The sequence below is a fragment of the Scyliorhinus torazame genome, chromosome 3 (genome assembly GCF_047496885.1).
Source record: "Scyliorhinus torazame isolate Kashiwa2021f chromosome 3, sScyTor2.1, whole genome shotgun sequence".
NCBI lineage: Eukaryota > Metazoa > Chordata > Chondrichthyes > Carcharhiniformes > Scyliorhinidae > Scyliorhinus > Scyliorhinus torazame.
Genome location: NC_092709.1, coordinates 64,232,962 through 64,248,518, shown reverse-complemented (window position 1 = coordinate 64,248,518; position 15,557 = coordinate 64,232,962). Strand labels below are relative to the sequence as shown.

Sequence of the window (15,557 nt, the reverse complement as noted above, 5' to 3'; positions counted from 1 at the left end):
CATAATCATCAGCCACTATGCCTGCCTGCCTAGCCCCAGTTCCTGTGCTCTGTGTATGTTCTTATTGGGAAAGATATGGAGTTTTTAAACTCCTTATGGAGAAATGTCCTGTGGAGATTTTTTGAAGTGGCTTTTGTTTTAAGTGCTTACACCCACTGGTCAAAAGCAAGCTGCTTTCAAATTCCATGTAGGTCTGGTCAGGCCATTTCCTGAAGGTCTGCAATCTCGGACAGTACGCTTCCGGCACTAACTGGTATGCACATTTCTTAGTCAGTTTCTCAGGCAAGAGGGAATAGACCTTGTAAGCATTCCTGAAGGTTACTTTGCAGTGGTAGGGGCCAATGGACTGGCCACTTTAACCGCTGTGCTACCCACTCAAAAGAGATAAAGAAATCTTCCACCTCTGCTTCATCAAATTTAGGGATTAAATAAGCAAACCAAATTGTCTCATCCCTTAGGTCAAAGCTGGTGGTGTCTTCAGGGACAGAGTAGGATTCCTGTCCCTCAGTTCCAGCTGTTTAAATTTGTATTCCGTTTGTCCTGAAATTCTCTCTCTTCTCTCTATGCCCCCTCCTCTCTTTCCTGTTTTTCTCTTTCCCTTTCTTTTTCTCTTTCCTGAAAGGGTGGCACAGCAGCATAGTGGTTAGCAGTGCTGCCTCACAGTTCCAGGCACTCAGGCTCAAATCTGGCCTCGGGTCACTGTGTGGAGTTTGCACTTTGTCTGCGTGGGTTTCCTTTGGGTGATCATGTTTCCTCCCACAGTCCAAAGATGTGCAGGTTCGACGGATTGGCCCTTTGTGTCTAAACTAGGTTAGGTGGGGTTCCAGGGTTAAGGGAAGAGGGTGGGGTTCTGACCTAGGTAGGGTACCCTTTCAGAGGGTCGGTGCAGACTTGATGGGCTGAATGGCCTTCTTCTGCACTGTAGTGATTGTATGATTCAAATTTATCATCTCTGCTGTATTTAGGTGGTTTGCTGAGATGTGAAGTGTTTCTCTTCACTCTCCCTTCAGCAGGTCTTGATTCCCTTTCTTGCCTTCGCCTTGGGTGCTCTTGCATTTTAAAGCCGTTTGCTCTGTCCCAAATTCTAGAATTTCTGTTAAAGATATTGAAAATAATTTTTCATAAAAATTAAGAGCTGTAACTTCATGACAAGTGGCTTTTGCCAAGTCATATTTATTGGCTTGAGGGTGGTATCTACCACAAACCTTTTTCCAAAGATATAGGAATGAAAATGCATGATTCCAAACAGCAATGATCGTGTTTCCCCGTTCATTGTTGGAGTAGTTGTATTGGATTATGGACAGCAATTTTGATGCAAATGCAATCTGTTTACCAGTTTGTAGTATGCGTGCTCCCAGAATTCTCTATGCGCCATCTATCTCCGTGGTAGTTGTCTCCCTAGGATCGTAAAATTGCAATGTCAATGAGTCTGATAATGACTGTTTCAGTGCTTTGAAGAGGTTTTGCTGGTGTTCCTGGCACAGAAAGGCACATCTTTTTGTCCTTGATTGTACTTGCACTCCAGGACCAAAGATCCTGCAGATGTAATTCGTGAACTGTTTTTCGTATGCTGAAAGTTTCACAGCAGTAGGTTTTGTCATGGCCTTCCACATCTGTGGATACATGCCTTTTAGAGAACTCATAGAGGTAACATGTTGACATTTCCTTCTGTGTCAATCTTGGCGAATAAGAAATAGTTACTAATATTCTACGGGGAGGTAATTTAAATCTTGGCATTTTGTACGATGTGATGGCATCAATGTTTTCCAGCAGATTGATGGTGTGAAAGATGTGCTCACTGCTCTTCGGCGCACCATCATCATTTTCTGGTTTGTCAATCGTCTCATGTTGCCGTTTCTGATGGAATCCTGAATGGTCATTCTTATTGTTGTGTACAGTCTGTTAGCATCAGTGCCCGGATCTTTGACAATGCATCAAGTGTCTATATTTGTTGAGGAATAGATCTGTGGAACTCTAGTTGAGTGGGATAATGATTGGCGACTATATTTTGAAGAAAATGAGCTGGAAATCTACTTGAGGAATTTAGCTTCTTGATGGACCTTGTGACTGGAATTGGTGCCATATATTCCGAATGGAATGCCTAGTAAATCTGGGAGATGTATATTTGTTGTTTCGGCCATTTAATGAGTAATTTATAATTTACATTGTCTTTGATTTGCCTTTTAATTCATGTTTAATTTTTGTTGATTCTGATTTGAGTGTAAAAGTGAACGTTTGTCCATTTGTTTTTCATTGGAGTTGTTTGTTAAATTTGCTTCTGTTGATTTATTGATTTCCAAGGAGGAAGTGGCAATGTAAATGGAGAGAAATTATTTGTTCTGGTTGAGGCGTCTAGACTATAATCAAAAGTTAGAACCAGCCCATTCTGGTGCAAAATTAGGAAACACTACTATACACAATTCGGTAGTAAAAGTTTGAAACACTTTTTCACAAGGCCATCTATGCTAAAACTGTTGATGTTAATTCTAAGATTGAGAGTCTTTTGTTAGCCAGAGGTATGAAACAGGCAGGCGTATGGATTAGATTACAAATCACACGTGATTTCATTGAATGGTATCACAGATTTGAAATGCTGAATGTCCTCCTGCTAGTTTCAGTGTGTGTGAGCACGCGTGCGTCTCTCTCTCTCTGCAGGTATGCTCGTGTGTCTGTACAAATGCTTGTGTGTCTAAGTGTGCAGATTTCCTTGTGTATCATTTAAGCACCAAAATCAGACACCCAACTTGACTGAGGGAAAGGGAACAATGAAGATAGATAGAATTGGAGGATGGAGTTCTGGACAGGCATGAGGATGGTTATTAGTATTAAAATGAAATGTTAGCATATGATGGAGGAACAACACAGGAGCTTGTCTTTTACCTTCATCATGTTTATTCTGCTTTTAGCTGAGGAGAGACACAAACTCCTTATGCTGTCCCCACAGCAACTTTTCCAGTTGTGTCCATTTATAGTCTTCTGGAGGTTGAGGCAATAATTATTACCCGTCTTGAATAAGTCAGCTAGCCTAATAATGTAATTGCCAAATCAGGTTCTTGCTGATACATTGACAATGAAAGTCAGTGAATTGGGTGTGATGACTGCTAACTATATGTTGTATTGTTCCTTTTCCAGGTCCACTGCCCCTCCGACTGCGAGAAGGCCCTGACTTGTGTTCGGGAAGAGTTGAAATTCTCAAGAATTCCTCCTGGGGAACTATTTGCAATCAAAACTGGGACATTGTGGATGCTTCCGTTGTCTGCAGGCAGCTCAAGTGTGGGTATGCAGTATCTGTGAACACCAGCTTTGCCACAGGAGTAGATTCCATCTGGCTGGATAACGTGGAGTGTGTTGGGACGGAGCTCACCATTAGTGAATGTCCAGCAGACCAGCGGAATGTCAGCAACTGCACGCACAGTCAGGATGCTGGAGTTACTTGCTCAGGTCAGCAGTGGTGAGACACGATGCTGAAACGTTTACAACGTTATTTTCATAAAGGCCTGTGTTGGCTGATCAATTAGAAGTCTGAATAGGCTCCTCCAATTTCTGTGTAAGAGTCTTGAGGGGCTCAATTTCTTCTGTTTTTGGGTAATTGTCTTGAGGACGGTGAATGGACCTCCTCCTGTTCCTGTGTAAGAGGCTTAAGAGGCTGAATGACCTTGTGTTCCTGCGTAAAAGGCACAAAAAGCTGAACAGCTTCCTCTTTAATCTTAAGTAAGAAGTCTTACAACACCAGGTTAAAGTCCAACAGGTTTGTTTTGATATCACTAGCTTTCGGAGCGCTGCTCCTTCCTCAGATGAATGAAGAGGTATGTTCCAGAAACATACAATTTTAATCTTAAGGGAAGAAGAAGAAACTTGTAGGGAATAAACCACAGCAGGAGAATGATCCAATCTTGTTCTTTCCCTGACAGGATCTTTCCCCGTCAGGCTGACCAACGGTAACAACATGTGCTCGGGAAGATTGGAGATCCTTTCCCAGTCCACCTGGGGAACGGTCTGTGACGATGCCTGGAATGTCACCGAGGGGGACATCGTCTGCCAGCAGCTGAACTGCGGGAAGGCCGTGTCAGTAACTGGGGCTAACCGCAGACAAGGGGATGGGGATGTCCTGCTCAGTAGTATCAGGTGCAATGGAATGGAAAATTCCCTGAGTGAATGCACCTTCAACCTGCTTGCTACAAATGCAAGTGCAAACTGTCAGCATGCTGGGGTTACCTGTTCAGGTAAGTCGGCAGCGTTCTTTGCATGTTTAAACCCTCACTGGCTTTAAGGTCCTTCTGCACCTGCCATTCTTATCCTCCTTTTCAAATTCCTACCTGGCCGTCAAACTTGTTTATTGTTGTAACCTTCTCCTGAATACCTTAGTCTCACTTAATCACCTCACCCTGGGGAAATAATTACATCCTTCCTTCAGATACAAAATGTTTGTAATTCTCAGAGATTTGATTAAATTCACCTGCTACCTCAGGGATACGCAGCTGAAGTCAGGGTCCCAGCCTGGTCTGAAATACTGTCTGACTGACTGTCTTTTCCTGCAAGGAACGTATGTGCCCCAGTCAATCCCACGGGTTTTTTCTGTTAAGTCCAGCAGGTTGGGACAGAAAAGGCCTACTGAGCTACAGTTAAAACACACAAACTTCATATAATTTCATAGAATTTACAGTGCAGAAGGAGGCCATTCGGCCCATCGCGTCTGCACCGGCTCTTGGAAAGAGCACCCTACCCAAGGTCCACACCTCCACCCTATCCCATAACCCAGTAACCTCACCCAACACTAAGGGAAATTTTGGACACTAAGGGCAATTTAGCCCGGCCAATTCACCTAACCTGCACATCTTTGGACTGTGGGAGGAAACCGGCGCACCGGGAGGAAACCCACACACGGGGAGAATGTGTAGACTCCGCACAGATAGTGACCCAAGCCAGGAATCAAACCTGGGACCCTGGAGCTGTGAAGCAATTGTGCTAACCACAATGCTACCATGCTGTCCTGGCATCACTTTTCATCCTAGCACCATTCTCTCTGTTCTGACGAGGGGCCCCAGCATTTCCAGATGACCTTTCTCTCCCAGGGGTGTTCAGTTTTCTACCATTTTTCCCAAATCTGTCCTTCCCAGTTGGTTGCGGGGGTGTCTATGGAAAGATCTCTTCCAGTACGTTGATTTATGGATTTGATGTCAGTCAGACAGTATTTCAAGTTCAGGGCACCGAGGCTGGCTCTGCTGCGCAGGAGGGCAGGAAGAAGAGTGGTGGAGCTGTAGTGATAGGGGATTCTATTCTGAGGGGAGTAGACAGGTGTTTGTGCGGAAGCAAACAAGACTCCAGGAACGTATTTTGCCTCCCAGGTGCAAGGGTCGTGGATGCCTCAGAGTGGCGAAAGGATATTCTAAAGGGGGAGGGTGAACATCCAGCTGTTGTGGTGCATTTCAGCACCGACAATATAGGTAAAAATTGGGATGAGGTCCTACATGCTGAATTTAGGGAGTTAGGAGCTAAACTAAAAAGTCGGACCCCAAAGGTAGTAATCTCGCGATTGCTTCCAGTGCCAAGTGCTATTCAGAGTAGGAATGACAGGATAGACAGGTTGAATGTGTGGCTTGAGACATGGTGCAGGAGGGAGGGATTTAGATTTTGGGGACATTGGAACCGGTTCTGGGAGAGGTGGGACCATTACAAACCGGACAGTCTACACCTGGGCAGGACTGGAACCAATGTCCGAGAGGGGTTGTTTGATAATGCTGTTGGGGAGGGTTTAAACTAATGTGGAAGGGGAATGGAACCAATGCAGGAAGTCAGAGTGTAGTAAAGAAGGGATAGAAGCAAAAGCCAGTAAGGGAAAAGTGGAAGGCAGAGAAACAAATTAAACTGCATTAATTCAATACAAGAGACCTAACAGATGAACTCAGGGCATGGATAGGTACATGAGACTAGGATATTATAGCTATACTGAAACATGGCTGAAGGAGGGGCAGGACTGGCAGTTCAATGTTCCGGGGTACAGATGCTATAAGAAAGATAGACCAGGAGATAGGCGACGAGGGGTAGTTGCGTTTTTGATTAGGGCCAACATCATGGATATATTCAAGGGTTTCCCACTGAGTGTATATGGGTAGAACTGAAAAATAAGAACTTTGATAGGACTGTACTATATGCCCCCAAATAGTCAGAGGGAAATCGAGAAGCAAATATGTAAGGAGATTGCAGATAGCTGCCGGAAAGATAGGGTGGTAATTGTATGGGACTTCAACTTTCCCAACATTAACTGGGAGAGCCATAGCGCTAGGGATTTGGACAGAGAGAAATTTGTTGAGTGTATTCAGGAAGAATTCCTCATTAAGTATGTGGATGGCCTGACTAGAGGGGGGACAAAACTGCCTGACTTGTGCCCCTTCACCATGGCAGAGCAGAGGGCCCTGGACTGGGCCCAGTCGTAGGGTAGGCTGACCCCAGGGACTAGCTGCCGTCCAGACTGGTTTCAGCCTTCTAGAACAGACAGTCCCATCGATTGTGAAGATGCAGTCGGAGAGCCAGGGACTGCATGAGGGATTGTCAGCGAGCATCCAGCACCTGCAGGTGAAGTTAGAGGAGTCCAACTGCGTGCAGGAGCAGGTGGTGCCGACCAGGCTTGCGACCCAGGCCAACACTGCACGGGTGTCATCCCCGGTGGTGGCATTGTGGAGAATGGTTTTCGCTATGGATTAACATGTAAAAGGCCTGGGGCATCTGTGCAGGTGCTCGCCGAGGCCCAGGATGGGGTTGCCGCCTCACCCGCAACCATGTGCCAGAGCCAACTGGAAATCGCAACGGCGTTCCTGAGCATGGCCCAGTCACAGCATGTACAGTCAGTGGCATTGCCCAGATGTCGGCTGACGTGGCACAGACACAGAGGGAGATGGTGCAGTCATTGCCTGATGTGGCACAAACCCAGAAGGTGGTGGCACAGTCAATGGGTGATCTGCCGCAGTCCCAGGTGGCAATGGTCCACTCCCAGTGCTCCATGGCTGCGAGCATGCAGACCCTGATCGAGACCGGAGCGGGCCTCCAGGACTGGCAGCGCAGGAGGTGGGGTGCCTCAGGGGATAGCTCCACTCGCACCCCAGTCCCATGGAGTAGCCTGGGTGCCATCGGGCACCCCGAGGGAGGAGGTGATGGGGCCCCTGCTGGTGACTCGCAGGTTAGGTGCCGGAATACCGCAGCACCTCGGACTCCCCCCATCCTGACCCTGGTGCCACTTCAGACGCCCGAGCAGCAGCTGGGCCCATCCGGGCCGGCCGCCCCAGAAGACGGCCGCCAACGGGGACCCAGGTCGCAGGGCAGGAATCACAGCAGGCATCCTCCACTCCAGCTGTACCATCTGGGGATCCACCAAGACGTAGCTTTAGGGCCCGTAAGGCCAGAAATTTAGACACAAGTTAAGTTGGCATGGGTGCAGGGCACAATTTAGTTATAGGGGCTAGGGCACAAATCTATACATACGTTGTCACATTAAACATCTGTTCACAATGTTACAACCTGCCTCGGGCTCTGTCAGATGGATGGGAGGGGTGGGCTTGTCTGGGGCTTGTCTGGGCAGGCCAGAGAGAGGGGTAGGAATGGGCGGATGTTGTGGGTGGCCTGGGCTCTCTCTCCCCCCCCCCTACCCCGCCTCCTCCTCTGTTCATCCCCGCCACCGTCACCCCAGGGATTCGATGGGACCTTGTGATGGAATGGCCAATTCACATGCAGGGATCACCCAGGTGGATGGTGGAAAGTGCTACCATGGGCAGGAGACCGACCTTCTCAACTGATGTGGAGCACCAGAGCTCATCGCAGAGTGGGTTACCAGACCCGTGGTGTTACTGCCAATTGAGGGCCCACACCTCTTAGTGTGGCAGGTATGTATCACAGAGGTGGTTGCAGGTGAGGGTGTGGTTGGGGATGGAGGGGGGCGCGGAGGTGTGTGTGGGGGACAGTCTTCCACTCCCTAGTAGGTCAACCTGGAGGTGATCAGAGCGTCCTGTGCGCGTTGGCCCTGGTGCACACCTCCCTTGCCTGGGCTCCAAGTCTGCCCATCCTCCCCCTCCCCACATTCTCCTCATTGGACAAGGCCTGCCATTCCTCCCCCTCCTCCAGCCCATTGCCCATCTACTGTGTTGTTGTAGCGGGTCTCCGCGTTAGTCTGTGGCCTCTGGATAGGTGTCATCAGCCACAATCGTAGTTTCATAGTTTCATAGAATTAACAGTGCAGAAGGAGGCGATTCAGCCCATCGAGTCGGCTCTAGCTCTTGGAAAGAGCACCCTACCCAAGGTCCACACCTCCACTTTATCCCCATAACCCAGTAACCCCACCCAACACAAAGGGCAATTTTGGACACTAAGGGCAATTTATCATGGCCAATCCACCTAACCTGCACATCTTTGGACTGTGGGAGGAAACTGGAGCACCCGGAGGAAACCCACGCACACACGGGGAGGATGTGCAGACTCCGCACAGTGGATAAACCCTGTCACCCAGGAGTCAACGCCCCAGCCGTGGGGGGGGGGGGGGGGTCTTGAACATGTTAGGAATCATCGAGTGTGCCAGGATGAAGGTGTCATGCACACTTCCCGGGTATCGGGTGCAGATGTGTATGATGCACAGTTGATGGCCACATGTCAGCAACACGTTCATTGAGTGGAACCCCATTCGGTTGGTGTCAAGCGGCCTGTCATCTGCAGGTGCTCGTAAGGGGACAGACCGGGCCATCCCATCGATGGCAGTGAACCATGCTGCTTGGGCATCCTGGTGAGTTTGGTCCACATTGAAGTGGATCTATTGATCCATCTGGGTATATAGGGCCTCTGTGATGGCATGGACAGACATGTGCACTGAGGTCCGTGAGATCCTGGACAGGTCCCCACTCGATGCCTGGAAGGAACCCGCGGCGTAAATGTTCAGGGCGACCATCAGCTTGACGGCCACCAGGAGTGGGTGTCCTTCCCATACCCCCGCGGTGCTAGGTGCGCCATGGTCTGGCAGATATGATGCACTGTCTCCCTGCTCAGCCGAAGTCTTCGACGTCGTGCCCGGTCTGGCAGGTCCTCGAATGACAGGCGCTGTCAGTGCACATGAGGCCTCATGCAGTGCCTCCTTGGCATCTCCTCCTCCTCGGCCTGTTGAGAGGTTGGCTCTCCATCTTGGGCGGTTGCCTCCGGTTTCTCTGTGGTAGGTTCCACTGCTGCACACTCCGCTGCTGCCCACTCTGCTGCTGCAACTTCCTCCTCCTCCTCGAGCAGCTCCAGCTCATACAGCCGCAGGGCATCCCCCAGGGTTGCGGCGACTAGCAGGAAGGCCACCATTGCTGGTTGAATTCCAATATCCAGTATGCAGGGGGTGAATGACTGACATGTTAGCATGGTGCCCCCCCCCCCCCCCCGATGCCCAACCCAGTCCAACAGACTACATGGTGGCCCCGGTTGGCACTGCAGGCTCTGCCCCCGCATGCCCCCCCATCTCCGCACCCTTGGCCTTGGCGGTGCCTGGCACCATGGGGGCCTCTGGCCTGGGCGCCGGTCCCTGATGCCAGGGGTACCATCGGCTGGTACTGCCTTTGCTAGCGGTATGCTCCGTGGCCCGCGCCCGTGCCGCCATAGTGTGCGGTGTAGGAGTGCGGGCATCCATACGATGGGTGTCACCCTGCAGCACCAGGGGCCAAGGTGGGTGGTCAGTGGGGTATGCAGCAAAATGGCTGCCTTGCAGGCTGCTGCAATGGCAGTCCGTGACTGGACACCGCCCCAGTTCTGTGGAGGGTCACACCGGCTACTCCCCCTCCCCTGGCCCTGGCAGGGCCGCCCCACTACAGCCAGCCTGGCCAGTGTCTGGCCGGCAGCCCACAGCCACTTCTCTCTCTCTCGCCCTCAGCAGCCAAGACGCCGGTTTCCCGACTTTTAAAAGCACAAGTAAACCACGTTGTCAGGAATTCGGCTGATCGGAAGCGGAGAATTGCAGAGGCCTCGGAGAATACCGGGTCAGGCCCACTAATGACATGCAAACGATGTTTACTGTATGTGCGTTTCGGAACACATTGACACCGCTGTCGAGGTGACAGAGAATTCCGATTTTGGCATCAGAATCTATTCTCCGCCCAATCACGTTTCGCAATTTCGGCATCAGCCAACGGAGAATCCAGCGCTATATCTTTTAAGGCCCATGTAGAGTTGGAGGCAAGGAGGGAGCAGGAAAAACTAATAGACAATATTATAGAGGTATATCGTAAGTATGCGGACACCCTATCCCTAGAACTATTAGCGGAGAGGAGGAAACTGCAAATGCAGTTTTATCTGATCACTACAGATAGGGCGGTATGATAGCTGAGGCGAGCTAAAGGGGCTATTTATGAATACAGGGAGAAGGCAAGTTGGCTCCTGACATATCAACTGAGGAAACAGGAGGTTGAGAGGAAGATTGCCCAGGTTAGGACATGGAATGGGGGGGCTGGTCTCGGATCAGGAGGAGGTAAATGAGGTATTTAAGACCTTTTACCAAAATTTATACAGGTTGGACCCTCCACGAGATAGGAAAGATATGGTAAAATTCCTGGGTGAGTTGGAGTTTCCAAAGGTGGAGGAGGAGTTATGAGAGGACCTTGAAACTCCGCTAGAGTTGGATGAGATCAAACAGGCGATGAAACTGATGCAGTTGGGGAAGGCACCAGCACCGGACGGTTCCCAGTGGAATTTTATAAAAGTTCCAAGACCTATTAGCCGCTCTCTTTTTAGGGATGTTCAGGGACGCCTTGGAGAAAAGTGCTTTGCCACAGGCGCTGAGACAGGCTTCAATTCCCCTGCTCTTGAAAAAAGACAAGGACCCCTTAGACTGTGGGTCATATTTTCCAATCTCCCTGTTAAATATGGACGCAAAGCTTTTAGTGAAGGTGTTGGCATTAAGACTGGAACCTTGTCTGCCAGAGGTGATGGGGAAAGACCAAATGGGTTTTGTTAAGGGATGGACCTTGATAGCAAACATGAGACGATTATTAAATGTACTGCTTGCTCCAGGGGAGAATCGGGTCCAGGGGAGATCGTGGGGCGTCATTCTCCGCCGGCGGGAGTCTCCGTTTTGCCGGCGCCCGGGGGTTTCCTGACGGCGTGGGGCTGCCCCACAATGGGAAACCCCATTGACCGGCCGGTGTTACGGAGACGCCCGCCGGCCGATCGGCGCAGAAATGTGGTGGGGCGGGTAGGAGAATTTCGCCCCATAATCTTGCTCGACGCGGAGAAGGCGTTTGACCGGGTGGAGTGGGATTATCTGTTTGCGGTTTTAGAAAAATTTGGATTTGGACCGGTCTTTGTAGCGTGGGTGTGGCTATTATATGGGGCCCCATTTGCCAGTGTTTGCATGAACAAAGTGACCTCCGACCCCTTTCGTCTTTACCGGGGTACCAGTCAGGGATGTCCGTTCTCACCTTTGTTGTTTGCACGTGCAATAGAGCCAGTAGTCATGGCCCTGAGGTCCTCGAATACATGTGGAGGAATAGTTCGAGGCAGGATGGAACACATAGTCTCGCTGTACGCCGCCGACTTAGCTGGATCCGGAGGTGGCAAAAGATAACAGTATGGGAATCTTGCAGCATTTTTTGGGCCTTTTCTGGTTCCAAGATAAATATAGGAAAGAGTGAATACTTTGTGGTTGGGCTGTTGAGGCAGAGGGGGGATTGGCACGGTAGCACAGTGGTTAGCACTGTTGCTTCACAGCGCCAGGGACCCGGTTCGATTCCTGGCTTGGGTTACTGTCTGTGTGCAGTCTGGATGTTTTCCCTGTGTCTGCGTGGGTTCTCTCCGGGTGCTCCGGTTTCCTCCCACAAGCCCCGAAAAACGTGCTTGTTTGGTGAATTGGACATTCTGACATGCGCCAGGCTTAGCTTAATCCAGTTTAAGGTGGCCCACGGGGCACACATGATGGCAACCAGGATGAGCAAACTCTTTGGGGTTGAGGATAAATGTGTTAGGAGTGCAGGAAGCCCTGCAGATCATGCCCATATGTTCTGGGCATGCCCGGCTCTTAAGGGATTCTGGCAGGGATTTGCTTAGGCAATGTCCAAGATCTTAGGCACGCGGGTGGTGCCGAGTCCAGAGATAGCGATCTTTGGTGTGTCAGACGATCCGGGAGTTCAGGAAGCGAAAGAGGCCGACGTATTGGCCTTTGCCTCCCTGGTAGCCCGGAGACGGATCCTTTTAATGTGGAGGGACTTGAAGCCCCCAAATGTAGAGACCTGGGTTAGTGACATGGCTGGGTTTCTGAGTCTCAAGAAAATAAAGTTTGCCTTGAGAGGGTCCATGGCGGGGTTCTCTCGGAGGTGGCAGCCGTTCCTCGACTTTCTAGGAGAGCAGTAAAGGTCAGCAGCAGCATCCCGGGGTGGGGGGGAAGAGTTAATTGTTACGTTGTATCGTTCCTTTCTTTGTACATATGGTTAACATTTTTTTTTCTATTCTCTTTGTTCTGTTAATTGTTGCGTACGGTTATGCAAAAATTATGTTTTTTGACAAAAATTTGAATAAAAATATATATTTTTTAAAAAGGCAACCGACCATTGGTCAGTGAGGGGAGTAAATCTCCTGCCGGTCAGGTAATGCCTCCAATGTCGCACAGCTTCCACAATGGCTTGAGCCTCCTTTTCAACAGAGGAGTGCCGAATTTCAGAGGCATGGAGGATGCGGGAAAAGAAGGCCACGGGCCTGCCCGCCTGGTTGAGGGTGACGGCCAGAGCTACATCCAATGCATCGCTCTCCACCTGAAAGGGGAGGGACTCGTCGATCGCCTGCATCGTGGCCTTAGCGATGTCTGCCTTGATGTGGTTGAAGGCTGGCGGGACTCAGCCGCCAGGGGGAAAACTGTGGACTGAATGAGTGGGCGGGCCTTGTCCGCATAATTAGGGACCCACTGGGTGTAATATGAGAATACCCCCAGGCATCGTTTCAGGACCTTGGGGCAGTAGAGGAGAGGGAATTCCAGGAGGGGGCGCATGCGGCCGGGGTCAGACCCTAGGACTCCAATTTCCATGACATAGCCAAGGATGGCTAAGTGGTTGGTGTGGAACACGCATTTCTCCTTATTGTATGTGAGATTAAGGAGTTTGGCGGTCTGGAAGAATTTTTGGAGGTTTGCGTCGTGGTCCTGCTGATCGTGGCCGCAGATGGTGCCGTTATCTAGGTACGGGAAGGTGGCCCGCAGTCCGTACCGGTCAACCATTCGGTCCATCTCTCGCTGCAAGACCGAGAACCCATTAGTGACGCCGAAGGGAACCATAAGGAAATGATAGACTGCCAATACGCAGTGTATTGGCAGTCCTCCGGGCGGATGGGGAGCTGATGGTAGGCGGACCTCAGGTCCACTGTGGAAAAGACTCGATACTGTGCAATCTGATTGACCATATCAGATATGCGTGGGAGGGGGTATGTGTCGAGCAGTGTGTACCGATTGATGGTCTGACTGTAGTCAATAACCATCCTGTGCTTCTCCCCAGTCTTCACTACCACCACTTGAGCTCTCCAGGGACTATTGCTGGCCTCAATGCCCCCTTCGCGAAGAAGCCGTTGGACCTCCGACCTGATGAAGTTCCTGTCCTGGGCACTGTGCCGTCTGGTCCTAGTGGCGACGGGTTTGCAATCCGGGGTGAGGTTCGCAAACAGGGAAGGTGGATCGAACTTAAGGGTCGTGAGGCTGCAGACGGTGAGGGGGCGTCGGGGTCTGCCGAATTTTAAAGTTAGGCTTTGGAGATGGCACTGAAAATCCAAGCCGAGTAACAGAGCAGTGCAGTCAAAGAAGCAGGTTGCCTCGTGCCCATCGATCTTCACTGTCATCGTAGCGATCACGAGGTTGCGGGGCTGAGACTGATCCAGGGTGATAGAGGCGAGCTGCGGCAGATGCTGGGAGGTCCCGGGCTGGTCATTGGTGGCGGAGATAGCGGCAGATGATGGAACGGCCAGCCGAGCAGGGGTCCTGAGGCGCTGTCCAAAATGGCGCCGAAGATGGCGGCACCCATGGGGCGCACATGGCGGGTGGCATCAAAGATGGCAGCACCCATGGGCCGCACGTGGCTTGCGGAGGGGAAGATGGCGGCGCCCCTGGGGGGTGTAGGAAAGCCGGGCCTGGAAACAGCAGCGACCGACCGGGCCTGGCAAACAGCAGCGAAGTGTCCTTTCTTCCCACACCCGTTGCAGGTCGCGCTCCGCGCCGGGCAGCACTGCCAGGGGTGTTTGTTTTGCCCGCAAAAGTAACACTTGGGCCCCCCAGAGTTGGCTGGCTGCCGCGCGGCGCAGGCTTGCGGTGAGCTGGAGTCGGCAGCTGGTGGGGCCCACAATGCCCACGAGGGTGCCGCGCGATCGGGGGCATAGGACTGAACGTTATGGGAGGCCACTTCGAACGAATTAGCGAGCTGCCTAGTTCCCGCAAGATTGAGCATACCCCCTTCCAGTAGCCGCTGGCGGACTTACGCAGACTTCATGCCCGTGATGTAAGCGTCTCTAATTAAAAGTTTGGTGTGCTGGACTGCCGAAACTGCCTGGCAGTCACAATTCCTACCTAGGATGTGCAGGGCACGCCTGAAATCGTCCAGAGACTCCCCGGGGAGTTGCTGTCTCGTGGCCAGGAGGTGCCTGGTGTATACTTGATTCGCTGGTCATACGGAATGTCCCTTCAGGAGCACCATTGCTTCGGAGTAGGTGGGCGCATCCCGGATGAGGGGAAAAATGTCAGGGCTCACCTGTGAATAGAGGACTTGGAGCTTCTGCGAGTCCGAGCGTTCTTCAGCGGCTGTTCTGAGGTAGCTTTCGAAGCAGGCTAGCCAGTAGTCAAAGGTGAACATGGCGTTGGCTGCTTGAGGGCTCAGCTGCAGGCGATCAGGCTTGATGGAGCGATCCATCGTTTAAAAAATCTTGCTCAATAAATTGATGCACCGTCAATTACCACAAAGACGAGAATAGTGGAACAATCGAGGCTTTATTGAGCAAGATGTTGTGCCTCCTGCAGCTGGAACCAGAATGGCTGCAGCATCGGAGAGCACACACTTTTATACGCCGCCTGCTGGGCGGAGCCAGCAGGCAGGGATTTACCATTGTACCTTTAATATATGGGCAGTGCCGTAATACATATAATATGCCACTAGTGGTGACTACCACAACGGAGGAGCAGGCTCTGCTCTTGGAAGAGGAAGTTTGGAGTGAGGTGTTGAGGAGAGTGAACTCGACCTCGTCCCGTGCAAGGCTGAGTCTTATCCAGCTGAAAGTGGTATTCCGAGCACAACTTACGAAGGCTGGAATGAGTCAATTTTTTGAAGGGGTGGATGATAGGTACGATTGGTGCCTGGGGGGCCTGGCACATCATGCGCTGGTCGTGCTTAAAGCTGGTGGACTTCTGGAGGCCCTTTTTTGAGACTATGTCAGAAATCCTGAACATTGCGTTAAAACGTTGCCCATTGGTGTCAATTTTTGGCGTTTCAGTTGTGATGGAACTCCAGAAGGGGGAAGAGGCAGACGTTCTGGCCTTTGCCTCACTGGTGGCAAGGAGGCGGATCCTTCTGGGCTGGAGGTCGACTACACCA

The 15,557-nt window shown here is 51.1% G+C and overlaps 1 protein-coding gene across 1 annotated transcript in view; it reads left to right on the top strand.

The window, feature by feature from the left end:
- Positions 1-15,557, top strand: part of LOC140408489 (scavenger receptor cysteine-rich domain-containing protein DMBT1-like) — a 231,948-nt gene that overhangs the window by 121,438 nt on the left and 94,953 nt on the right. Inside the window, exons 2-3 of the mRNA XM_072495741.1 lie at positions 3,133-3,441; positions 3,912-4,223. Of these exons, the coding sequence (XP_072351842.1) occupies positions 3,947-4,223 (277 nt within the window). The 5' untranslated portion in view covers positions 3,133-3,441; positions 3,912-3,946. The remainder of the gene's footprint in view (positions 1-3,132; positions 3,442-3,911; positions 4,224-15,557) is intronic.